At 39.2% G+C, this 26,900-nt stretch overlaps 2 protein-coding genes and 1 long non-coding RNA gene across 6 annotated transcripts; 2 read left to right on the top strand and 1 right to left on the bottom strand.

Moving 5' to 3' along the window:
• Nucleotides 1–58: 58 nt before the first annotated feature.
• LOC113153994 lies at nucleotides 59–9,118 on the top strand. Of its 4 annotated transcripts, none has more exons than XR_003297999.1 (6): nucleotides 59–1,882; nucleotides 2,062–2,122; nucleotides 3,883–6,198; nucleotides 6,934–7,007; nucleotides 7,111–7,168; nucleotides 7,820–9,118. It is a non-coding gene; the product is annotated as an uncharacterized LOC113153994 (long non-coding RNA). The 4 variants fall into 4 exon arrangements; XR_003297997.1 differs by having other exon boundaries at nucleotides 6,934–7,003; XR_003298000.1 differs by having other exon boundaries at nucleotides 6,934–6,989.
• A 3,349-nt stretch (nucleotides 9,119–12,467) lies between these two features.
• On the bottom strand, nucleotides 12,468–15,527 carry si:ch211-157b11.8 (fibroleukin). Its single transcript, XM_026349105.2, has 6 exons — nucleotides 15,048–15,527; nucleotides 14,247–14,442; nucleotides 13,812–13,889; nucleotides 13,619–13,731; nucleotides 13,220–13,482; nucleotides 12,468–12,909 (listed from the first exon to the last, which is right to left on the bottom strand). Exons 1-6 carry the CDS (start codon nucleotides 15,306–15,308, stop codon nucleotides 12,567–12,569), a joined length of 1,254 nt encoding a protein of 417 aa, XP_026204890.1. The 5' UTR covers nucleotides 15,309–15,527; the 3' UTR covers nucleotides 12,468–12,566.
• A 2,133-nt stretch (nucleotides 15,528–17,660) lies between these two features.
• Nucleotides 17,661–26,439, top strand: LOC113154206 (ras-related protein rab7-like). The gene is made up of 6 exons (XM_026348265.1): nucleotides 17,661–18,011; nucleotides 21,924–21,983; nucleotides 23,799–23,925; nucleotides 24,115–24,333; nucleotides 24,740–24,868; nucleotides 25,020–26,439. The coding sequence occupies exons 2-6, from the start codon at nucleotides 21,931–21,933 to the stop codon at nucleotides 25,113–25,115; spliced, it is 624 nt and encodes a 207-aa protein (XP_026204050.1). The 5' UTR covers nucleotides 17,661–18,011; nucleotides 21,924–21,930; the 3' UTR covers nucleotides 25,116–26,439.
• The last annotated feature ends 461 nt before the right edge of the window (nucleotides 26,440–26,900 follow it).

The raw sequence follows: 26,900 nt of genomic DNA on the forward strand, positions 1-26,900 counted from the left end.
AAAGCATTGACTCAGCCAATTGTGGAGCACTTCTACACAACCTCAGAGGCAATAACCGACTAGAATATGAGCTATTTCTATATAGTCTGGCTACTTAGGCCAGGGCTATGTTGTTATGACTTTCCTTTATCGAATTTAAGGTTTGACCAATGTTCCAATTTTCCCTGAAACACAATCCTAATACCACATTTATAGATTTACTTAATAAGGTAATGTGCAGCTTTGACCAGGGGGCACGGCCCTGCAGCCGTGGACAAATTATGTAACACAACAAATAACACAAGCGGAACCTTTTGCTGCGTAGTGATGCATCATGTCGGTGTCTTTTTGGGTTTCCATCTTATTTGGTGGCTGTTTATTTCACACAGGCGATGGTTGAACACACCAGTGGAGCTCAGTGGAGCAAACGCAACGTGCTGGATTCAACTCGAACAACTGTTAATTGTTGTTTAATTGTTTTTCCCCAGAAATGTGTGTCCAGTGCGTTAAGTTCTTGGAGACGTTTCACCTTCCATCCAAAAGGCTCCATCAGCTCTGACTGACTGCTGGAGGGCAGACTTATAACCCTGGGGAGTCATTGAGTGGAGACTTTTGGATGGAAGGTGAAACGACATAAACTGAACAGCGTTTGGGATAAACACGAGCTGTCTGACTCCCCATCATCACAAACTACTAATTGATTTGAGTCTGTGCATTGTTTTAGTATTTATAACAACGAGCTTTTGATCATTTGGACTCGTTCCGTGTCCGATGTTGGTCGTTCAAACACTAAAGTTCAGCCAAGCTGCGCCTCTCTCTGCTCACGCATGATTGACAGACAATAATTGGAGAGGGAGCGCACGCAGCCCCGGCCGACCGACGCTGCCGCCTGCTTGACGCCGTTTCCTGACGTCAGTGCAAAAAAAAAAAAAAAAAAAGAAAGAGGGAGAAACAGATTCAGGACGTGAACTTCTTCTAGCACCGAGGGAGACGGGGTTGCCCGGAGTCTGCTGCAGTCCCAGAGGATGAACCGGAGGAAGGACAGTGCAACTGATATTTACACTGTGACAACATTAATAATACATCGAGTACATCCTCCTCACCCTGCAGTGATTTCACAGAGCAGACACCGCATGGCAAACTGGAACCATTGAACCCACTGGATTAGATTAGATTAGATGAGATTACTAAACTTTAATGTCCTCAGTGAGGAAACTATTTTTGCAGAAACAAACGCACAAATAGAAATTTTATTTCCTCATATTGCAGTGAACAAATGAATTATTATTTGCATCTATCTATCTATCTATCTATCTATCTATCTATCTATCTATCTATCTATCTATCTATCTATGGACATATAACACCAACCAAAAAATAACAATTCCATAGCAACATCCCTTAAAAGTCCTGTTTCAAAATCACCAAAAATGACAGAAACAACAATATTTTAACATTAATATAATTCGATAAATCTATTTTTACTGTGTTAAAAAAAAAAAAACAGGACAAGAATTCATTATTAAGAGGAAATCTACCGTGTAGACTGAAGCAAGCAGAACATACCGGAGGGACAAGTGTGGCAGTATTAGAGCTCATCAGCATGATAATGTGGAAATACACATGCTTTGAGTGTGAGCCCTTTTGATCTGGCGTGGCGATAAAACCTTATCGGCGGCGAACATCCAGTTCCATTTTAGGATTTGACATTAATTCAATCCGCTCTTTTTTTACTGCTCTTTTTTCTCACATGAGCCCTGGAGAAAGGGAGAGGTCGCAGCCCGATTCAACTCGGAGAATCTCATTATAGGACTACCACTGAAAAATAAGTGGCGTTACTACCTAAGAATGAAGAGAAATAAATATGATATCTTGTTAGAGCTGCTCTGATGTGAAAAAGGAGGTGAGACACCTTTTTTTTTTTTTTTAGAACTGATCTTAATTAAAAGCCCAGATAGACACGTTGATTTTCTATGTTTGTTAGTAGTAGTTTTATTATGCTGTGGTTTTTAACACTCATGTTGAGTCAAAAATAATTATGTTCTGCACTAAGTGCGTGTGTGTTTGTGTGTCTGACTTCAGTAGAGAGACAAATCCAGTGTGGTCGCATCCTTGGGTCCCACTGATTATAACCCATCCCGAGGTAATTTTTCATCGGTGCTGGCTAATCTTTGTTCTTTGTGAAGATAATAAATAGCCTAATCGTTATCAGCGAGCTGCTGGAGGTGTCGGGGAGAATGGGGCTGATCGGCCCGGGAAATAGGCTCCAAAGTGCCGCGGAATAAATGGCATTTCTTATCTCTCTCTCCCAGATTATCGCTGCCTTTTCAGACTCGCACAACAAATACATCCAATGCAGGGGATGCATCATTTACTGGAGCAGATCTCTGTGAATGATTGATAGATATGTAGATAGATAGATTGATAGTGGATAGTGGCTGCACGGGGATAATGGTGTTGGATATTATTTACAAGTTTAATGTTCTTGCATGTGCAAAGTCTTTATTCGGTGTATTTAGACTGCATAAATACAGCTGGTTTTCCATTATTTTTAGGTTATCTGCGTGAGCCATCTGAGGTTCCGGTTCTTTGTTGTGGTGTCTTATTTCTTTTATGTTGGATTTTAGTGGGTGGGAGTTAAACAGACGCACCCAAGGAAAAAATAGAATATTTAAATAATATTAATCATGTGTTGGAGATTTTGCAAACAGCAAATCCAGCTATATCATATAATAGTATCAAAAGGTTACAAATAGGCCCCCTTTTATAGTTAATATTTGAAATCCATAGGCCAGAGCGGGGGGATTGTTAGCAATTTATTTTATTTTATTTTATTTTATTTATTATTCTATCAAATTCTACAGGTCTTTATTTGGTTCATTTGTTTTAAATAAGGAAAAACTGATTGGATCGTTCACCACAGTGATGTTATTATTAGACAATAGCCATTTCATAAATTCTGCCTGACGTGTATTCATCTGAATTAAATAAAGTAAATATGAAGGAAAATTTAATTTCTATTTTGACTTGAGTTACTAAGAAAAACACTGAAGAGTAAAAAAAAAACAAAAAAAAAAAAAAAAAAACCAAAATGGATAAAACAAGTATACATACAAATGACCCTTTCTCCATCACAGCAGTTTCATACTTCATGCAAAGAACAGAGAGGAGCCCGTTTATTGTGCTGTTGAAGAACTGTTCGTGTTGAATTAGCAGTTATGGCAGGAAAGGTATTTTTCCAACATATACAAACTGGATGCTTAATAACTTGGCGGCTGCAGCAGCTCTGGATGCTGCTGATGGTCTCCAGGGTAACGGAGATAACAGCGCAGTCATTTTCCATATCTTACAGTCTATTATATTCAAGGATTAGTTCTCCTTCCCGAAAAGGTCAAACATAAAGTCAAGCCAGCCAGGAGTGCTCCTCCTTTCTCCTACAGTGACGGAGCATTTCTCGTTTTTCTTTTTTCCCCCCACTTTATCTAGTTAAACCAGTGTGATGACCTTTGCTGACATGCTTTGATAGATGCAAACCTCCCACAGCAGACAACAAACCTCCCTTAAATTTTCTATAATATTCTCATAAGGAATTTGAGCCGTTCATTGATTTTATTTGTTTTTGCCTCCTATAAGTCTCAAAGCTGGTGATGAAAACAAAGATTAAACGGTTTAATACTTCTTCACTCACTAGTATATTATTATTATTATTATTATTATTATTATTATTATTATTATTATTATTATTATTATTAAATGATCGGTGATAATAATACAATTCAAATTATTATTATTAAATAATAGTAATATATATGTTTTTTTTTTTTTGTCTATCTGATCTAATCCAGTTGGTCCTCTTCACTCTTTCATGTTACTGAATACTTGATTTCTCACTCACTGACACAGCAGAGTCTTCTGTCAACCAAGTAAACTCACTCAGACGATGTCTTGAAGCCTCGTGTTGGAGGACTCCCAATGGTGACATAAGAAACGCTGCATGGTGGGATAATCAGACACACAGCGACACCTAGAGAGGAGGAGCTGGCCTCGTCAGTCTCACTCCCTGGTGGAAAAGACACACATCCCTCCTCACTTTACTCACTTATTTCTCCAGCATGTTTTTGAATTTGAACTTTAGGAACTCACTTGTTTATTTGGACTGAGTTATGTTTCCAGTGCTGCTGCTGTGTTTCCACGATTGTGAAAACACAAATAAAAATGAGCAGTTGAAACTCCTGAAAAATAAACGCTGCTCAGTGGCAACTGGACTTAAGGTTGTTAAAGACATTTTCAGAAGGCTTGGTGTGATGAAACTGGATTACATAATATAAATATCTTCCACTGGACTTGACTCCAGTTACCACTGAACAGCATTTGTTTTCTATTCATTTAGAGCTTTTTATTTATTGCTGACACCCTTGGGTGACAAGAAGCAACCGTCAGTCACATGTCCCAATACGTTTGCTCACTTCAAATGTTATATTGTTTAACATATCTAGGTGTGAATACCTTCTAATCAAAGCTGAAAATATGAACTTCTGAATGTATTTCATCCAGCCTTTGTATGGAGTCCGAGTACTTTCAAATTTCCTGCTTTAAGTACTTTAAGAAAAATCTGATGATGTGGTTTTACTTGCAGCTTTTATCCTATTATTCAATTTCGTATTCTGCATTGTGACGGGTTAATACAAAGCAAAGTAGCTAAATCAATGCAAAGTACTGTACTCATACAGTACTGTACAGTACTGTATGAGTACAGTACTGCAGTAGTACAGTACTGTATGAGTACTACAGTACTGTACTACTACAGTACTACTACAGCTGATTTACACTCATCTCACTGAAACCTCTCTTGTGTCACTGTGTGTAGTCCTGAGAAGCATCATTACTGAGTCATTAGAGGTCAGAGGTTCACTGCTTCACTTCCTGCCTGGAGAGCAGCAGGAAGTGAAAGTTTACAACACCTTGTCACTAACAACCTGTCAATCAAACTCTGTTTCACTGGAGTTGTCCAGGGAGTTTTAGAATTCAAAACTCTTTTCTTCACCTCAACATGTGAGTGGTTATCAGTTACTGTGCCTTTATTTTGTCTCCATGTGAGTCAAGTTCATGTGTGTACGCGTTCAAATGTGTGTTTTAAGGGGCCTGGGGGGGGGGGGGGGGAGTGCACCTACTGGTCAGGAAATATTCAGACGAATTTAAATGTTTCTGCATTTTCACTCAGTTTGACACAAATGGCCCAACGTTTAAATAAACAAGTATTTACAGAGTTTACATCACATTCGGAGGTTTCAAGCTGTATTACACACTAATTTAAATGTTTGATTGGAGACTGACTAATTTTATGGTACTGACATTACAACACAGTTAAGTAAAACACATTTCCATTCAGTTGGCTACTACGGTATGTATTTAATGTCTTTGGAAAGCTAATGGAAGAAATTCCAATATAACTCCTGTGGCTTTGAGGTTGACATGTAATTTTACTCTTCAAATGATCATAATAGTGTGTTTAAATGTTTTAGTTTCTCAGCAACACTAACATACATATATAGAGGATTTATGTGTATATACAGTATATATAGACACTTTTGATTAGTATAAAATTGGTTGTAATTATTTTCAGTTGTAGTCTGTGTAGTATCTATTGTAGTTTTCTGTATTTTTCTAGTAGAGGACAGTGGATATCCATTTATTGTTGTTTGGAATGAAAATCAGATAACAAACTCCTCAATCAATAATTTACATTTAAATGTTTTTGTTTGGTGAAGCAGGCAGATTATCCCCATGGAGATAATCTGCCTATTTCAACTTGAGACCATTACTAAACTAAACTCATTTTATTTAATAAAATGTATAATGATAGTGATTCATGTCAGCCTCAAATTTGCCCTGTGCTAAAGGCTCTACATTTATTTTTTATTGCAGTCAGATTTTAGATATGGCATGTTCCACCCCTGGGCACATCCTCTGGAAGCTACAAATATCTGTACTAAATTATATAATATAAAGTATTTTGCTTACTAAATAGTCAATCCTGTGACGAGGCAAAAGGAAGTGGATTCAGTCTCTGTAGTCAAAGTCATGGGACCCCATCCAGTGGTTGTTGATTCAATCTGGACAAATGCTTAAAATGTTTGTTTTCCTTATGTTCGTGTTTTCAGGGACTTTTCGCTTTTCAAACTTCGACAACAGCAGTGACCTCGACCCTTCAGAATCAGTGTAAGTCAGAGTCAGCGTGTCTATATGACCTAAGCGTTACTTTATTTAAGAACAAGGCGAAAATGTAAACATGTTTAAATTGCCTTAAGATTGCTGTACATACATTCAATCATAAATGTGTGTTGATTTATTTGTATTCATGTTTTGTTTCATGTTTTTGTGCTTCTCTGCCTCATCCTAAGCAGTTGTGAGCTAAATCCTCTGACTTTTCTCCTGCTCCTGTGAAGAAATGTTTGCTGCTTTGCTTAAGCTGATTCCACAGAGCTAACCGTCCTGCACACACACACACACACACACACACACAGTCACATGCACACAGACAACAAATACACAAGGTCTGATCCATGTCTTCCTCTCTCCTATGTTTCTCTGTCTGTCTCTGTGTTACACTGTATTAAAATGTGTCGCCTTACACACACACACACACACACACACACACACACGTCATAGCATTCAAATGAAAGTCATGAGGTTGCAGTTACAAAACCTGTGTGTGTGTATGTGTGTGTGTGTGTGTGTATCTTTATCACTCTGCCACAACTGAGAAAAGAAGAGAAACCCAGCTGACCATTAGGGCTGCTTTACCACATCCTTCACACTGCACTTCAGTTCTTCCTCAGCACATGCGTGCACACACACACACACACAGAGTCATTGTCTCCATGTTTCATAATTGTGTCTACTGCGTGTGCTTGTGTGTGTTGGTGTGTTAATTAATTGTCAAACGTTCCTCAGGTTTTTCATGTGGATTATGATGAGCTGCTTCTGACCTCGCAATGGTTTCCTTTCATGTGCGTTTGTGTCAGTAGGTATTATCAGATTAGATAATCCTTTGATTTGATAAATACAGTCTGCCTGATCAGCATTCTCAATCTCATCACCTTTCCTGTATTTTCTGCTTCTTTCCCTCAGAGTGACAGTGAGGTGGATTATAATGGAAACAGTCAACACCAGAGACTCTGGTTCAAAAGTAGGCATGCAGGTTTTAATCTTTTTTTTATTGATACAAACAGATTTTTGTCATTAACACATGACAAAAAAGCTTGACATGAACTACAAAGACAAGAAAAATAACCAAAAGAAACACAATACAACCAGCAGTGACACAGCCACATTATTATTGTTATTTGTTTTTCTCTCTTTCACTTTGGCAGTCTCGCTCCTATGTTGGAGCAAGACTCCAACACTCATGATACCCTCATCTGTTACCAATTAAAAGTTGGTAACAGATGAGGGTCTGTGTGCAGGGGTGCATTGTCTCACAATTCATGTATGCACATATTGTATATATGAAGCAATGATGACAAGCAGCTTCGAGCTGCTTCCTTAACACTAAAAAAAATGGACCACTTAGACCGATTGGGGCATCAGGAACACAGTACTAACTCGTCCTTTCAGCTCTGTTGATCTTAGTGTATATCTTTAAGAGACTCACAAGCTGTTAAACTACATACACAAGCTATTCACCAAGCTTTAAGTAATGTTTGAGTTCATAAATCAAGTGGAGCTCCCATATTGCACCATAACCACCTGTAAACAAGTAGTTTGTCTCTGCAGAGCTTTTAACAAAACTGATTGTGTAAAGCATAAATGAGATTTATGTAATATATTCTATATTTAGATGGAAATACCCAAAAAGATGAAGAGGTGTTCAACCAGGATGTGCTGTAGGAAGTAACCGACACTGATTTTGGCTTTCTTTACTCCAATGAAACATGTTGCAGAATGGTTTGAATTGCTTGTTTTGCTCATTTACAGTATTGAATGGTTTAGTGTGTGTATGAAAAGTTGTGAATATAGACACTGAAATATGACTGATCTCTGCCACACACAGACCTTCTGCCATAACCTGGTTACCTTATTTCACTTTCGCATTAGCCCAATACCAATGCAATGACCCTCCAACTAACCCAGCTTTATTTCTGCAGTGAACATTTAATAATGTGTCTGGGATTTGTGGCCTACCTCCAGTAGGGGTCCTAAGGCAAGACCTCCTTACGCTTACCATACCTGCCTTTGTACCTTGTAGCTCACCCGTAAGTCGCTTTTGGATAAAAGCATCTGCCAAATGAATAAATGTAAATGTGGATAATCAATATTTGTAACCAAATGGAACTTAATATATCACAGTCACACAAACAACAGAGAGATGCTACAAATGCTTAATCACACGTTATGGGTTGTATTTTAATTCATTTAAATGTTTTTCAGTGTTACAAAACTACACACACAGAACAGCTTCTAGTGCTTCCTCCCCCTCCCTCTAAAACCTTCCTACCCCAACTTTCTTGTGCAGATTTAGAAATGACAAAAGATGGAGTGAGGCCTGCCACATGGTGCCTTGTGTGTCTTCCCTCCCTCCCCTCCCTCCTCTCCCCTCCTCACCCCAGCTCCTCACCACATCAGGATACACTTGTTCTGGTGAATTCCGGTTTCAAACGGAACGCTGCCTTTCACTGGTTTTGTGCAGGACCAGTATTAAAAGCAGGCACATGTCTCTCAGTGGCCCTGTGGTCAGGGAGGGGGAGCCTCTAACGGCCTGTTATACTCACACACCTTTCAAACCTCACCCGCTGCCGCTTCCTCCCCTGACATCACCCCTGACATCCCCCATGCACACCCTTATCACCCTGAGAGCAGGTTAAAGAATGAAAGCCACTAACTTCTTTACCTCCTTCTGCCTTTTTCACACTATCACATCACCAAATCCCTTTCTACTGCTGACATGCTGCTGTTCACTCAAAGGTGAATTTTCTCTGTATTTTGCACATTAAACTGGTTTTGTAATGATATAAGCACAGTCTACATATTATATAACTACTTTCAACATAAACTCGTTGTCCTTTGACCTCCAGTCTCAAAGTGATGTCCCTAGTGCTCGAAAACATACATACCACAATAATTTTTGGGGTGTTTTTGGTCTGATGTTTTCATGTTTTATATATCAAGGCCAACATCTTTGCAATGGCTCTGTAATGCCACTTAAAGGAATGTATACTGAAACATCAAAACTAAAAAATATAGCTTTAATGTATACCCACATGACTTAATTTATATTCTGACCCAGCAGCAGTTTGTAAAAAATTCAGCAGTAGAAATTGCAGAACAACATATATATTCAAACATAATATTATATAATATATATATTTGTTTGTATATATATGTTCTGCAATTTCTATTGATGGTGATTGTGCCTATTTTGTAGTGCACTTTCTCATGTTACTTCACATCTCAGAGTCAGATTTCAGTCAGATTTCCTCTTTGCTAAGCAACATTGCCACCTGCTGTCAACCAGATAAACTGGCTTATGCCCACAATGTCATTTACTATGCTGTAAGTACCCAAATTGCAGCTGCTGGGTTTTGAAGAGCAGACTTGTACAGCTGGACAAACTCTAACCCTGCATAAAAAGCCTGCCTAAATATTTACAGTTTTTCTTTTTACATCTATTTTGCTAACACAAAGTAGATTCAGTTTGTAACACAGCTACATAAGAGGAATATGTGGAACTTAATTTTTACAAGTGTGATATTATACAGTGTATAGTGAAGCATTAATCTGGCTTTCCACATGATTTTATCCTGCAGAGTGCTGTGGATTACTAGATAAACAGTAAAGCTGATCACTGATCACAACTCTGAATGAATTGATGGGTTGACATTGCCTGAATAAATAGATGATTCAACCAAGTAAGCAAAGCAGACATACTTACAGTGGCCATTTGGGTGTCAGATTATTTTTAATACTACCTTTTTATATTTCTATGGCCATCATGACTATTCAAATCAAATTGTGTATCACATGATCCGTCCAGATAAGACATTCATAATGTCTGGAGAGGTAGAGATTGATGGCATGTTATAAAAGGTCCAACACAGTAGTATGTTTTCAATCTGATTATGTTCTTGTGGCACACTGAAATGCCACAGGTCACAAGGGAACTTCCCTCTGAGGAGCACAGTGGTTCTCAGAGAGATGTGCTGGCTAACCGCTGCCCAGGCTGGGCTTCCGGCCCTGGGGCAGCAGAGCCTGCCGGTACCCCTCACACCCTGCAGCACAGTCACTATCACCCAACTCCAGACACTGTGCCAGGATACTGTGGTGACACAACCCTGGGCCACTGTTCCTCCCTTGTCAAGAAGACTGATGGATGAAGAGAGGAGGAGAGAAGAGAAGAAGAGGACAGAAGGACTGATTGATATTTAAAGTGACTACAGGTTTGAGAATGAAATAAAGGCATGAATGAATGAATAAATAAAATAAAACATGTTAGAATGATTAAGTGAATGACAGCAAATCAGGACAGTGAAGATGAGTAGAAAGTAGCAACATAAACCTAATACTGACTTGTTTCTATATAAAAGACAACGTGAGATAAGGCCAGTAAAATCTTTTTTAAATACGTGGCTGCATTTGAGAGATTTATTATAGTACATTTGAGAAGTGTCCTGCAAAGAGGAAAAACCTTATTTAAACAAACAAGACATCTGATTCAATTGTCTAAGTTGGTACACTGCACATTTTACCAGCTACCTTCAGCTGAAATAAACTTTGCTCAGTTTGTCCACTATAAACAGAATCCACCAGGGGGCAGGACATGGAGTCTTTCACCTTTCAGCCAACAATTTTTTCTAGTAGCACAAGGAAACACACAAACAAGGACACACAGGTAAAGTCAAAGAGAAAGCTGATATGTTTAATGTCTTACATGGTTGATTGACCTTGATTACTTATGGTTAATTGCTGTGTGTGTGCAGGAAGACAGAGACAGTGGGAAAAGGAGCTTGTGGTTGCATTACAATAATTAAGGCGGTATGATCAAACTGTCTTCAGTGGAAGCCATGAAGTCAAGCACATCATGCACCTCCCTATCTGCTAAGATAAGCAGTTTTGTGTGTGTGTGTGTGTGTGTGTGTGTGTGTGTGTGTGTGTGTGCGCGCCCCAATACAGGTACTAAACGTCCCATTGTGTGTATAAGTGGTATATGTGGTCAGGAGTGTGCCCACACTATCTCTGTGTGTATAGATACAGAGCTTGATGAGCCTGTCACTGGTTAATTTTTAGACACTCAGCATGCTGGAAAGGCTGACGGCAGGACACTGTTAAAATAGGTGCAGTCGTTTACACATGCACATACACACATATGCTCTTGCTCACTGACCATCCTACACACCACCTTGACACACATACACAGACAAGTGTCATGCATTTCCAAACGCAGCTCTCACACACCGACTCTAGAAAAGCCTTTGTGAAGCACAGCCAGAGAGCCAGAGAGCCCCCGCCTGACGCCAACTCAAAAAAGCAGGTGAGGCTGAGTGTGTGTGTGTGTGTGTGTGTGTGTGTGTGTGTCTGTATGTGTGTATCTGTGTGTGTTTGACTTCATGGGCAGAGGGCGGGTTTCGAGTGTGACAGCAGGACAAACCTCTTAATGGTCAGCGTCAGTGTGCCAGGCTTGCTCCTGGGAAAGTATGAGCGACAGGAGGTGAGAAAAATGGCTTCTCCAAAACTGAGCTTCTCTCTGTTTACTGTCAAGCCATCGTCTTTGGGTTTGGCTCTATGTTAACTCAGTTGGAGGCAGAACACAGGGGCTTGTGGGTAGACAGATTTTATTTAATTTTTTTATCTCTATCAGCTCTCTGTCGCGTGAATGCCCTTGAACTTGAGGGCCTGTGTTTCACCCAACTGTTAGAGCCTCTCTCTGGAGGGACTTGACGACCTTTTGACTTTAGCAAGTTGGACATTTTCTCTCATGACATCACCTGACCTAAAATACATGTGAGCTGTTTCAGACACTTTGAGTTTTAATGGGTCACGGTGCTTAGGCAGGTAGTGGCACAAGGTTAATCTTCCAGGGTTAATCCATACATTCTTGTAGGATCACAGTTTGGGTTAAGTTTCATCTTTCTCATATAGGTTTTAAGTGTCCTTACAGTAAAGTCACCCTTTATATATATGACTATGGACATATGATTAATTTAATTAGTACATAAAGTTATTGTAAATGTACAATATAGATTATGTAAATGTATGAATCAGTCTCTTATAGAAGTAGTGTGTTTAATGTGTGTATATATATATATATATATATATATATATATATATATATATATATATATATATATATATATATATATATATATATATGTACAGTTTAAGCTAGTGAACGTTTAAACATTACTTTTGTATATTTTTTATTAAATCTATTAGCTGCCATCTTCATGTAACTGATAAGTGACAGGATTTAAACAGAGTGATGTCCATACAGTTCCTTAAACATCTAACATCTGCTTCTCATCTGAGACTGGCATGATTATTACAGTGAGTTACAGTGAAGCATATTTTCCATTGACTATTGCTTTCATTATCTAGGATGTCCCAACAAAGTTCCTGGGTCTTGTCTTCATCTCCACCCTCTTGAAGGAGTAGCGTTCTCCAGTCCGTACGTCTGTCAGGATATACCATGTTCCCCAGTAGATACCATCAGTCACCCCAGTGTAGCACCCACGGTAGTACCGCCCATTCAGGTTGGCTGCCAGGCAGGCATCAAACCACCAGCCTGCACCATAGTACTGACCACAATTTCCAGTTGAATAACGGTCGTGATCCCGATCAGCCGTACTAAAGGATCGGCCATCGTGGTTGTAACGTTTGCTGTAGCTCAAGGCATTACCTGCATCACCAGAGAACTCCCGCGCCGTCAGACGATACCTGGAAGAAAAGAGAAACAACTATTATATCAACTCTCACATTTACCATGCATGATGGGATTCTTCAAGGACATATTACTTTCTGATTTTAAACTGGGTAGCATGCATGTTTGGAAAATGTGATATCACATACTCCCATGCACCAGTCAGATTTTAGTAATATGTTGTTTGCTTATGTAGCCAGTACTACTAGTGTTTAACGTAAACAATAAGCATTTCTTTATTAAGTTGCCCTTTTTATCATGAATGACTAAAGAGACTTAAAGACAGGTTTCAGGGGGCTCTGGCTACTATGGAACGTGTATACACACCTCTGTGCCTCTGAGGCTACTTTGAAGTTGTTGTAGGTGGCATAGCGCCTCTGTTGGTGCCAGTCCTCCAGCTCGATTCGGAGTTGGTGTTGGCCAGTGTGGGTGAGGGCGTGCAGCGCTGCGTTCCCCAGCCAGTGCTCTCCCAGTGGACTGCCAAAGCCTTCCCGGTATTCCTGCCATGTCCTGTTGAAGTCCAGCGTACCATCCTGACGATTCTGGATCACAGTCCACCCACCACCTGCTGTCTCCATGTCACATTTAGCCTGAACCAAAACAAAGACTTTGGCATTATAAAGCCTAGATTTTGCTGATCCACAGATAGCATACTCAACTCTAAAAGAAGAGGACTAAGGTGGCGCTCTGTCTGAGTGTTTTATGTATGTGGTGAATCTGAAATACCTCCAGCGGTGGCCTGTTCAAGTCTGGCTGGATGGTGTAGATTCCGTTCTCTTTGATCCCGAGCCTGTAAATCTCAGCACAGTCCTGAGGATGTAACCTCTCCAAGGGGCCAACTAACAACCACACGGTACATTTTTATTAAACCTCTTTATCAACAGCACTTGTATCTTGTGGTCACTCCTGATGTCCTCACCTGTGGGTGGGTGCTGTGTGATGCTCTTCAGGAAAAGCAGCAGGTCTTTTTCCCCTTCTCTTCCCACAGCTGCACTCTCTGTCAGCCCAGAGAAATATTAAGTTATCAGTGAGACATCACGCTGTTGTCGGGGTCTGAAAATAGAAGCTTTGTCTTTATTTACTGCACAGAGAGGTTCCAGATTGTATGATAATTCTTTCAAGCTTCCTCACATCATGAGCCCTACAGTAGGTGTGTCTGTGTGTGCATGTACACAGAGTTTTTTCTAATCCGTGTCTGTGCAGTTAAATTCCTATGCACTCACCTATGACCGACGCTTAGCAGGCCTCACTGAGGGTCTGTTTACTATGTGTGGGGGAGTAACTACACTGGCATTTGTGTGTGTGTGTGCATTTTGTCTGTGTATTGCAGAGCTGGGGGATATAAACTACTCACCCAGTCGTTTAGCCATCGCCCCAAGGGCCTGGCTGTGACAGTGGAGGTCACACTCTGTCAGCACAGCTGCCATTAGTGCCAGGATGGCCCCTAGAGAGCTGCTCTCCTGGCCCCCATGACTCCAGGAGCCCCCTGTTTCCTGGAGAGAGCGCATGCAGTGCTGCAGCTGAACTAGACGTTCTTTGACACTTCCAGTCTGTAAAGACAATACCCATGGGTATTAGTTGATAAGACATTGTGTTAGACAATAATCAATCATTGACTGAAAAAAGTATTTGTAAATATATTCATCATGCACAGCTCATGCATCCTTTTATTTGAAAAATGACATCTCAAAGGCTAATCAAATCACAAAACACACAGCTCGATGACACGTTTTGTGCAACTCTCAGCCCGTCTCTTACACTTACATCAGCCATCACACACCTGTTGGTGCATGAGCTCAACACAACCATATGATCAGGACATTTTTAAAGCAGACCTAATTTTATCCCTTCTTTGATTGTTAAATGCCGTTGACGTCATGGCTGTTGGATTGTGCCATGATCCATGTGCAGACTGTCCCATGAGAAAGAACCTGATGTCCTGCACCTGATAGGATGATGCACAGTTGTACTGGTGTATGTAAGGCACACACAGAATTAGCTCTGCTTCAACTTGTCACTCACAACTTGTCACTCACAGTGTTTCAAAACAATTTCACGCAAAGAAATAATTGGGCCAGTAACATTTTCAGGTAGAGAAAAATTCCATCCCATCCTGGAAAGTACAGCATGTTACACTGTAAATGTTGTCACTCACCTTATCGTGCCTGTGCTCCACCTTCCGAGGATCATCTGAGATGGCAGGAAGTGAAAACCCAATTCTGCAGCCTGTTGACCCAGTTGGACCCTCACAGGCCCCAGAACCCACTCCAGCCCCAGTCCCAGGCGGGTTGGGTGCAGCCACCAGACTCTCCCTGCAGGGAGGGTGTTTGCAGGCCAAGCATGGATCTGAGGACATTAGCACTCCCACATACAGAGATAGCAGAGGAAGCATATTGAAAGAACAAAAACGAATCATGGGAAAATGCAGTCCTGTCCTAAACTTTGTTTTAAACTCTTGAGCAGTGGTCCAGCTCCTTCCCTTTGAGTTCTACGTTGTTTGTCCTTTTGAAGTTGATTATCCTCTGCAAACTTTCACTTTTCGTTAAATGTCCAAAAATGTCTCCATAAGTAAAAAGTGTTTTTCTGAGCCGTCCTTTTAGATCATTCTGTCATCAACCTCATCTGTCTTGTTTTCTGCTCTGTTCTTCTTTCATCCTCTTCTTCTTCTTCTTCCCTTTTTTTCAGTTCACCTCATGCCGAGTCCTCCTCTCTCTACTGCTCCCGTTCTGTTAGTGAGGTTGCTCTCACACAGACTAATGCACCCACCCCCTGGAACACACACACACGCGCACACACCCACACACACACACACAATCTGCCCATCTCCTCAACTCATCCCATTCTCTCTGTTAGACTCCCACACAACCACACACAGACACACATGCACCCAAAACGATGAATGGAAATTCCGCAGATTAACACACCTTTTTGACTGCAGTGAAGTGCTCGCCTTCCTCTGTGATCATATCTGTCTCACGTCCTGTATCTCAATTCATTCTAGACAGACATTTAACACCCTGTCCACATCTCATCATTTTACATACATTGTTTGTAGAGATGAAATTGCAGCAGATGCTTCAGGTATGTAGCTTCTTCCCTTCTATGTACCCTTTTCTCAGTCACATCCTTTTGTACTGCAGTGTTTGTTTACAAACTGAGTTCCAAAGAAAGCCATAAAAACTCTACATTCAATAGGTGCAAGAAGGCAGGAATTCCTCTATAAACACCAGAGTCATCCCAGTCATCAGGACCCTGCAGAGGCACGCTCGCACTAACAAGGAGAACAAACGTGTTACGTACTGACACATGAACACAGAACAGAAGAAAGAAACGCACAGTACGAATGTTTTTCAAAAAAAAAAAAAAAAATTATGAGAATTTACTTTTACTTTAAGATATTAGAGAAGCAAAAGAAAATCAAGACAGATATCAATGTTACAGTACTATATTACGTTTATCTCTGGTCAATGTAACATATTAGTTTTGAATAAAAAGATGCTACAGTTCTGACATTCTCCAAGAACTATTTTATTGTTTAATTGTTTTATCAACAGAATAAGGAAATACAAGTATGACAGAGTGTTAGTGTGGGAGTAAGTTTGATCTGTGATCTCAGACCATATGTTTAAAAGACATGTCCCATGTCCCATGTCCCATAACGTGAATACATAGAACACAATAAATATAATACACAACATAATATGTCTTTTCCAATAGACCTTGAAAAAAAGTGTCACAGAAGTATAGTCCACCTACCTATCTTTGACCTTCGCACTACATACCATAATAAACATCAAGTGCTATGGAAAGAGTGATATGTGGGAAGGCCAGGTCACTAAGCTTATTCATTTATTATAAGATGACACTGTCCTCTAGTGGTAAATCATCACAGCACTCCCCTTTGTCAGTGAACACACGGAGAACATCTTGAGCATTGAGTTGTGTGGACGGTACTATTATTGTGTGATGCTTGACTTCAAGATGTTAAAAGTCCTTTAATCTATGCCCGCCCGCAAGCCTACTGTATTTTGTAAAAATTATTTTAGATTACCTAGCCCTATTGATGTCATAATATTTCTGATTTTACTGACTATGTAATGTAAATTAGAATTTGAATCGTTCTGGTGCTTTGTCTTATACAAACCTGCTTTGACCTGTAAAACAGTTAACGTTACTACCAACTGGGGATGTATCTCAATTCAAGATCTCAGTTTTAACAGAAATTATATTTCATGTCACGACTTCAGGGGATTTCTTCCTTTACAAACATCCACACTGATGCGAGGACAAACCGATTCGGCCCAATTCACATGAACACAGGATTTCAAGATCACCTGTATGGAATTTCTTCATATTTGGCAAAAAACAAATTACCAGCAGGAATCCAGCCTCTTCAGTACCTTTGAAGAGGCTGAGAGCCATGACAAAGGGCCTCTTGTTCCTCTCACAGTGCACCAAAAGCTCACTGGTTTTCCTGGTATTAAGCTCCAGCTGATTGTCACAGCATGATGAGACACAGCTCTGTACACCTCTGGAAAAATAGTGTCATTACATTATGACATGTATATCACTGAGTCATAAAAAATAAAGTACAGTTAACACATTTTGTAACATTTCTGCACTAAAATCTTTTAGTGAACATGTGAACTGGCTCTGGACAGTGTGAAGTGTAACTTGGCCTCAGGTAAACATGAAATAAACGACGTCCTAAGTGGGCGGGGATTACAGTCAGTTGCGTCTGACGTAGGTGCAGCCGCTGTTTGGGGGAGGAAGTGAAAGGGGAAGAGAGACGCTGGAGGTAGCAGGCAGAAGGTAGTTAGCTCGGTGGCAGGCAGGCTTACAAGCAAAGTGCCAAATTTACTTACTGGTTGTAGTTAATCTGCCTCGCCAATTTAGACAGTTTTTGTTAAAAACCCACGTAAAGGAGAACCGCTTTCACAAGAAGTCGAAGTGAAGCGCTGCCAAATTAACGCTAGCTAACGAATAGGGTAGCAGCGCTCCAGCTAGCTAACGTAACGCCTAGTTAGCTCCTAACGCTAGCTGCCCTGAACAATAACAGCTAGTTAGGTCGCAAACAGGTCTGACACGCCAAGAAGTCTCCACTGTGTTACAGTTTCGGGTGAGCATATGAGATATCAAGTCTTTTTAAATATGTAAGATTTGCTCATTGAAGTCATCATGCGCCCACTGTCCTGCTAACGTTAATGGTGGTGCAATGTTTGTCAAGAGGCTGGTTGGCAAAAACAAGGCCGGCCTGTGGCTCCTTTGGGTCGACTCCAAGAGGAAGGAAAGCCGGGGAGACGAGGTCGGTCGGATGATGAAATCCGAAACAAAAGGCGACATCTGTCGTGCTGTCAAACGCTGGGATATTGATTTTTCATTTGCTTTTATTTTATTCGGTGTTTGCGTAGAGGACAGTGGTATACAGTTTTAGATGAGAATAATCAAATCTCAAGTTTAGGTAGTATGTCTTAATGCTGGAAAGTGTCGACCTCCTCTGTCGACATGCTGGGAAAAAATATTGAATGTGTCTGTCACATTGCTCCCAGACAGAAGGTCGTATGCTCTGTTTTTCATGAAAAGGTTTTTGTTTCGTTTGTGACTCACGGGTCACGCAGGTACACATGGTTTTGTCTGATCATAGTTACTTTATTTTGTAATCTGACATGGCTACAGCGCCTAATACTTGAGCCAACACGTATGCTTGAAATTTGTTGCCATCCAAACATGAGTCCTATGGTCTATTCTCTACACCATTCAAACACCATTAGTGTTTTCACACTGCTTTTCATTTTACATTGCAGAATATACCTTCCAATTCATTTTACTGGACTGGATTACTATAGAGTTAATAATATAATATACATGCAAGTTTAGTTGGCAAAAAAAGCAACGTGTACAAAATATTTTTTTCCCCATTTGATATGGTTATGAAATACAATATCTGAGGGTTATAAGGTAGTATGTGTACTCTTAGAGGAAATAAACTTCCTTTATCTGTATTGTTTTAAAGAAATCTTTGACTTCTTTAACTTGTGATTAAAGAAGTCAAAGTTTAGGTTTTAAACTTACTGGTGTACTGTCATGATTTTTGATAGCCTTGGGGCACTCAAGTATCTGTTTATCACATGACAACTAGTTAATCAGGAATTGAGCTTTGATAAACATCTAAACTGAGCTTTCAAATCTATATTTAGTTTAGTTTGTTGCCTGTTAGTCCAAATCAGAGGTTGACTGTGCATCCAAAAGCTTGGGTCATTGATTTACAAACAGGGAGAAATGTGTTGTGACACATTTCTCAATAATGAGCAGTGAGATTTAAATAACTGTGAGTGCACTGATGGTCAGTTGCCTCTTTAACAAAACCTAATTATAACTATTCTCATAACTCCTTGTTTTAGTATGCTTCAGAATCTTTCCCAGCTGTTCATTGCTGTCTTAATAATGTGCATAGATAAATGTCAATCAATCAATAAATTGATAAAAACATAAGTAAACACCAGAACCTAAAATGAGTTTAAAATATTAACATTTTAGTTACAACCTTCACTAATATATTGATAGCTAGTTTTGTGTTGCTAATGTAAGTTTTCAGTTTTATGAAACTTCACTCCACCTTTTAGTACATTTTAGTGCCAGTGCTCTGTGCAACACTTTTTGAGAATTCTCATGTGAAATGATCTCATAAACTTTTGCACAATTATTTGATCTAATGCAAACAGCAAGAAATCGACTAAACTGCCCATAAAAACACTAACAGTCTTTTGTCAGCTCAGAGTAGTGGCAAATATTTTTTTCCAGACACACCAAATAATTTCACATAAATATTCTAAGGACCATTTCAACAGCACAGAGGTAGATACTAGGCTAAACATTTTTTCTTTATCTATGTTAAGATAGATGGAGTTTGTCACAAAGTTTTGACGCCAGCGTCAATGAAATTTCGCAGATAAATACAGATTGAAATGAGACTGTCATCAGTATTTAGGGATCAATGTGTAACACTCTGCTGTTTGTTCAAGTTAAAGATATGAGCTTTGTCTTCTGTAATCATGTGATTGGTCTGAGCATACCTAGACATCAGTGATGTGCTGTTGTTCATGTGTCTGTCAGCTAATCTATGCTTCACAGTGCGGTAGTCGCTCGAGTGCAGTGCTCTTTCCTTTCAGAAAGAATTCAAGTGTGCTTTCCAATTCCTGATGGGAAGTGAAGTATATGTAATTTATAAGCTTGGTTTTGTCAGTGTGCATCGCTCAACATTTTTTTAAATGTAAAAAGAATTGTAAGTGTTGTTTATGTACTGTAGTCAAGTTACATAAAAACCTGTTTGGGTTGGTGGATTGGCATGTCAGAAATGTCTTGTGTTTTCCCTCATTGATGGGAAGTAGTTTAGGGAAGTAATTTTTTCTTAAACTGCTGTCTAACAGGTTATTGTGCTTCAATGTTAAAAATAGAAAATACTGTACGACTGCAATAATTAATCTATTAACCAATTAGTCAGTTGATAGAAAAACGATTGGCAACTACTACTACAACTATTTGTCTATTTTAAAACCAAAATGTTGGTCCCGCGTTTCCAGTGTATGGATTTTATGTATATACACTTGTCACAAGTGCAGAGGTCCTGTCAGTATTACTTAGGAGCCTACATGTTCTCCTCAGACATATGGCTGCTGCTGGTGTTCTCACTGACAGTATGCAAGTTTTTCCTCTAGTCAATAGCTCAGGTGTTTACTTGACATAGATAAGATACATTTGTGAATGTCTGGGTTTATTTTAGTCTGCTGGGCCTTGATAAAGTTTACACATAACCCTCTAATCTGAGAATATATTCATTTTTGGTTTGTTTTGCTTTTCAGCACTTAATTTCTACTGTGTTCATTTCATTATGTAATCCTGGTACAGCAGGAAGAATACAAAGAGATAGAAGGTGCAAAGAATAATAGAAGGGGTGTCTTAAAATAGTCTCCATGTTTCCTTGATCATCACAGTAGTTTAGGGATTAATTTGATTCATTGCAGCATTGTTATGATCCCAGTAACCAACCTAGTGTCTTATATGATTTTAACATTAAATAATTGTTTAAACTATCTCATTGCTGCTAACTGGCATTTCTAAAATTACAGTTTCAACTTCCTCACTCATGTGGTAATCTAGTTGAACATTTCCCCCACTGCATTTTCCAAATTTTTAAGTTTGTCACATTAGCCAATGTGGGGAGAACATATTTTCCTCACAAACATTAATTTGTAGGGAAATAGCATTTTTGCATTATGTATGTGTGTTCTGATGTTACATATATGCTTTTCTGAAGTTGTGAAGTAAAATTATCATCCTAAAGACGGAACAACAAAAACCTAATGGGTACAGTTACAGACCAGCCAACAGACATGAGTAATGTTTTTGTCTGTTCATGGGACTTCACAGATGCTGTTTCGAAAATTGTCCCAGTATGCAGCCAGGAACTGTTGTATGTTCAACGCTTTGTGACGTATTTGCACATTTTAACATAATAATTACATAGTCCTGTATCGGCGATGCCCTGAAATAAAACTGTGTACAACACCAATTAGCCTGTGTTGTTTATGGTGTTGTAAATTGTTCTGTTACAACAAAGAACAACCTTAGCAGCAGTAGAAACAGGTCGGCTCAGTGACAATATTGTCACTTGGTTTGGACTTGCAGTAAGGAGACAGACTCAGTCCTCTGAGGTAACTTCCTGTGGTGTGTAAGAGAGAAGGAATGATGTGTTCCTCGTGATTTGCCTAACGGCATTTAAAACACATGACTGGAATGAATGGTAGACAAATCTGATTGGTCTAGGGGCACAAAACACTACATACTGATTTGTGGACTTTGTGTGGAATTTGTCTGTATAGAAACAGGTTTACTTCTTTATTGGTTTTATTCTTCCTGATACAATAGACACTCTGTGATTAGGTTGTGCCCTACAATGACATCATTAGGAGGGCACTGGCAAGTTTTCTGTGGATGCTGAACTTTCTAAAATTGTGTTTGTGTCTTTCTGCAGAGAAAAAATGACATCCAGGAAGAAAGTGCTCTTGAAAGTCATCATCCTGGGAGATTCTGGGTGAGTCAAGATATTTATATTTCATGTCAAACACTGCAACGCACCAAATCATTAGTCACTTATGTTCTAAAAATAGTTCAATGGAAAATAACTGAATGGTTTGGTTTTGCTTTGAGGTGATTGTATCTTTTGATCAGTTAGTGTTGCTTCCTTGTTGGCAAGACCACTTACTTCCATAAGCTGTCTCCAGGCAGAGTAAAAGCAAAAGCAGCTCTGCTGTTTGTCATCTCTGCCATCATCTACAATCAGTACTGCACTGGCATATTTTATTAAAAGTAATACCTGTACTCGGTTATTTAAATACAATTAAAGTTAATTAAAGTATTTATTAAGCATTGTGATAAGTGAAATCTGGTCAATTTGGAAAACTAATATTTTCTCATTAAAAAAATATCTCTTGATTACGTGACGTTACAACATTTCATTTTTTTTCTAAAACTGGTGGTGGTTTCCTAAATTTGTGCAATATGCTGTCAAACGATGGCCAAGTGATATTGTGTCTGAGCTTGAAAAAAATTATCAGTTATGAAACTGTGAAAGCCAGGCAGGTGGAAACAGTCGCTGTTCATTTAGTCAAAACAAGGTCAGAAAATCGCATCTCTTCTGCAGCCTTTCTGAGAGGGAAAAAGAACATTTAAGTATAGGTTCCTAGTTTTTCAAGTCTTTAATAGGAGTGTTAACAGTTCTGAAACTGAGACTAAAACTGACCGATGTCCACAGTCTCGTGTTGTGACATTACGACAGTCGAGTACAAAACCATGACACATTTTGTAGTAAAAAGGCTGCAACTTCCAGTGGTCGACTGATAGTGGGCGAGCATGAAGGCTGATGTAATATAATATAATATGTTGTTTTGTTTTGTTTCTTTTTGACAATTTAATCATTATAAAGGAGACAAATATACAGAACTTAAATGAACATATAGTTAATAATTTCAAATAGAATGAGTTTAGGGAACACAGATGATTTACACTGTGTACTGTCCCAGTACACTTCACCTGCTGTGAGGAATACTACATGGTGTACTCCACTAATGAAAAGGTAATATCTGATATCCAGGAGATTTTATATAATTTGCAGGATTAAGATAGCTGCTATTAAAATGTGCGACACTCTTGGAACTTCCTGGAGAGATGGGATGTTTCCACTTGTATGTTTAACAGGTATTTTCATCAACTATTTTTATTGGGTTATTAGTCGCTTTTGTCGCTCATACAGTCGTAAACCACCTCACCTTGGCTCCCTCTGTTCTAAGCTAAGCTTCTGCCCTCAGTCAGAGACTCAGAGAGAAGAAGCTGCAGCAAATACCAAAACTGTATCTTCAGATCTGCTGAAGCAGAGATCACTGCTCTCTTCAAGTGCTAATATAATTCATCCCAGTGAGTCACTCACTGGTGCATCTAAATAATGTCTCACATTTGTACACTGTAATTTTCAGTGCATGTGAAGTAGGCTACTGATGTGTTTTCAGACATTTATTAGTTGTCCATCATGGTCGCACATGCCAACAGCCAATGCCAGTTAATTAGAAATGTTAAAAATTGAAATATGTTAAGTTAAATTTTGAATAGTATTAATCAGATTTTAGATCTGTAATGCTTCTTGGTTGCATTTACATTTGGCTCATTTGATATTAGGTTGCTATCTGATCTTGTTTGTATGACTCTTGAGTCATACAAAGTGTAAATGGGGTTCTGATTACATTAGTATACATCACCCAGCTGTATATGAGTGTAGGTAATGTGATCACGGCATATTTCATACTAGCTATCAGTCAGCTTTACATTATCTGCTGTCTGTTTTCTTCTTCCTCAGTGTTGGAAAGACCTCCCTAATGAACCAGTATGTGAACAAGAAATTTAGTAACCAGTACAAAGCTACAATAGGAGCAGATTTCCTGACCAAGGAGGTGATGGTGGACGATCGACTCGTTACAATGCAGGTGTGGCACAATAACAACAGGAAGGCTCTCATGTCATGAGGAGTGTCAGCCCTCCCATGGTTCAAGTGCACAATATACAGTAGAAGACAATGTGGTGTTTCCCTACCAGAGAATTAATCTTCTACATTATCAATCTACATTATCTCTAAACCAGCTTTATCAAACGTTTTTGCTCTTTTGGTTGTCTAGATCTGGGACACAGCAGGCCAGGAACGGTTCCAATCTTTGGGTGTTGCGTTCTACCGTGGTGCAGACTGCTGTGTGCTAGTGTTTGATGTGACTGCACCCAATACTTTCAAGACGCTCGACAGCTGGAGGGATGAGTTTTTGATCCAGGCCAGTCCTCGAGATCCTGAGAACTTCCCCTTTGTGGTTCTAGGCAACAAGATTGACTTGGAGAATAGACAGGTTGGTATGAGTGGGTCATTACCGCACATTCATTTTTTTCCATCCTGCATTGCAAAGCTTTCATAAGTTAGCCCGCAAAGACCTAAATTGACACCACCTTCATGATATGCACAACACTTGCTGCTCACACTGTGAATGTGGCTTAAAAATATCATCATTACTAAAATTGCTTGATCTGACCAAAGCCAACGAATGACTAGATTGTCTTCCTAGAACAATGAAGCAAACTACATGTCATTGTGTACTTGCCTGCTTTTTTGCTTTTGATGGTGTTTTTGTTGTTGTCCTAACCCCTTATACTACAAAAAAAGGTTTTATATCCCTTAATGTTTATGTAATAGACCTTTTTTTTTTCTTGAACACGTACTCATCATATTAATGAAACGCCTTCTCTTAATACACACAGGTAACCACCAAAAGGGCACAGGCTTGGTGTCAGAGTAAGAACAACATCCCCTACTTTGAGACCAGCGCAAAAGAAGCCATTAATGTAGAACAGGCATTCCAGACAATTGCACGTAACGCCCTTAAACAGGTGAGTTAAGGTTGCTTAAAATAAAAAAAAAATCAGACAGCTTTGTGATTGTCATTATTTCAGTGTAGAATAACATAGATGAATTATGTCATATCTGTTGGTTTCACTTTTCCCAACACTGATTAATTTTTGTCCTTTGGATGTGTCACAGGAGACAGAGGTGGAGTTGTATAATGAATTCCCAGAACCCATAAAATTGGATAGGAATGACAGAGCTAAACCTTCAGCTGAAAGCTGCAGCTGCTAAAGGACAACTTGGACCATCTCCTCCCTTGGCTTTCTGAAACACCCTGTCACCTTTTACATCACCTGCACCTCACTCCCAGGGAAAGGACTTCCCTACTGGTCTTCCTCCTTCACATCATTTTTTTCATTCCATGGACACAGCTCCTCACACAGTACGCTGCACATGGATGTATGTAACCCCCACTTAGTACACAAATCGATACACTAGTGTACTTTTGTAAAATATGCTGACAAATCCAGTGCCCAAAGATCACACGGGAGAATGCCACCCATTCTGACCTTACAGTCCCTGAAACAATAGTGAATGATCTTCTGTCCTGCTCACCTAATAGTCTGACTGTGGCATATGACCGTCACACCAAGTGGGCAAGATAGAGCCATGTTTAAAGAGTGCAATTGGGAGCTCTTGGTAGACTGGCTGATGCTCTGTAATGTGAGATAATGTTGGCTAACGTCAGCATCCCAAGTATCTTATCCTCTTTGTTTCACTTGTTATCTGTCAAGAAGTAATCAAGTTGAACTATATAGAGATATATATAAATATATATAAATATTTTAATTGGCTTATGTGATTTTTCTCAAGACATTCTGAAACACACTTGTTTTTTGTTTTGTTTTTTTGGCACTTTTTATGTTTTTGCCTTGAAACGTTATATAGGGATGACTGATATTGGGCAACGTCTGCTACCACATGCCTTTTGGTAATCTTCAGATTACACCTTTTTGCATTTTTTCCCCTATCTAATATCACCTGAGAATTAGTTCAACACTTTAGTGATTGTATTGCCTTTTCCATTCAAAGCTGTGTGTTAATGCATCACACTGCAGAAGAAAAGTTCATAAGTAGACATCAATTAAAAGCTGATAACACAGTCATGTGTAAAACAGGGGATTCATTCCTTGATATATTAATATTTGCCTTTTATGTAACATTACTTGTACTGATTGATACTATTACTGCTGTATGTGTTATATACTTCATCACACATCTTTCAAGGCTGTGGAATTACAATACGTCTCATCGACACAGCACACACCTGTCTTCTGTCATGTCTCTGTTATTGCTGTTCTCCCTATCTGCTTGTAGCTCAGGTTGGCTAAGTACTTAATATTTTTAACAGATTGTGTATTACGGTGTATAGATGGTAAAGGTAAAAGGCTAAAGGATTGAACTGAAATGGATGTTCTCTCTTTCCATTTGAAGAAATGATCCAACTTTTGCCCTGGTATTACTCCTTCTCCTTATAGAAAACAATTACTGCAATGCCAATGATGTTATCAAAGAAAATTGGGATGTCGAATAATAAAACTCTTTAATATATCAATGGTCTGGTATCATGTGTCTCAATATATATTTAACTGTTCTTAATGCATACAGACCGTCGACTGTTAGATGTTATTATTGCCATTTTTAAGTCTGACTTGAAGCGATGATATGCTTTTATGAGATGCAGTATTTAAAAAAGTTTGGTAAACACAGGTGTTTTCAAGGTTTTCAAGACTTTACATCTTCTCAGAACTATGTGGCTCTTAGATGTGGTGACCTGAACTGTGTTCATACACTGCCAGGCAGAAATGGATAATTTAGACATATTAAACCTAATGTTCTGTGTATTATAAATATAAAAAGGTTAAATCTGAAAATAAAACACACAGGTGTTACTAAAACAGTGACTACATGTCCAACATGTACCATACTGGTACACTAGTAGGAACTGGAACATCTACAGAGATGACTGGTTACCATGAAAGATGTGATCTAACCCACATTTAGATGTAAGATAGG

Source organism: Anabas testudineus, chromosome 5, assembly GCF_900324465.2.
Source record: "Anabas testudineus chromosome 5, fAnaTes1.2, whole genome shotgun sequence".
NCBI classification, from domain to species: Eukaryota; Metazoa; Chordata; class Actinopteri; order Anabantiformes; family Anabantidae; genus Anabas; species Anabas testudineus.

Bases quoted from the DNA above. Each gene is read 5' to 3' on its own strand.
- si:ch211-157b11.8 (XM_026349105.2), bottom strand. From the start codon at position 15,308: ATGATTCGTTTTTGTTCTTTCAATATGCTTCCTCTGCTATCTCTGTAT. The intron at 13,483-13,618 runs GTATTTCAGATT...GTTTTGGTTCAG, and splicing joins TGAACAGGCCACCGCTGGAG to GCTAAATGTGACATGGAGAC. The intron at 12,910-13,219 runs GTGTGTATACAC...CTTTTCTTCCAG, and splicing joins GTAGCCTCAGAGGCACAGAG to GTATCGTCTGACGGCGCGGG.
- LOC113154206 (XM_026348265.1), top strand. From the start codon at position 21,931: ATGACATCCAGGAAGAAAGTGCTCTTGAAAGTCATCATCCTGGGAGAT. The intron at 21,984-23,798 runs GTGAGTCAAGAT...CTTCTTCCTCAG, and splicing joins ATCATCCTGGGAGATTCTGG to TGTTGGAAAGACCTCCCTAA. The intron at 24,334-24,739 runs GTTGGTATGAGT...TAATACACACAG, and splicing joins TTGACTTGGAGAATAGACAG to GTAACCACCAAAAGGGCACA.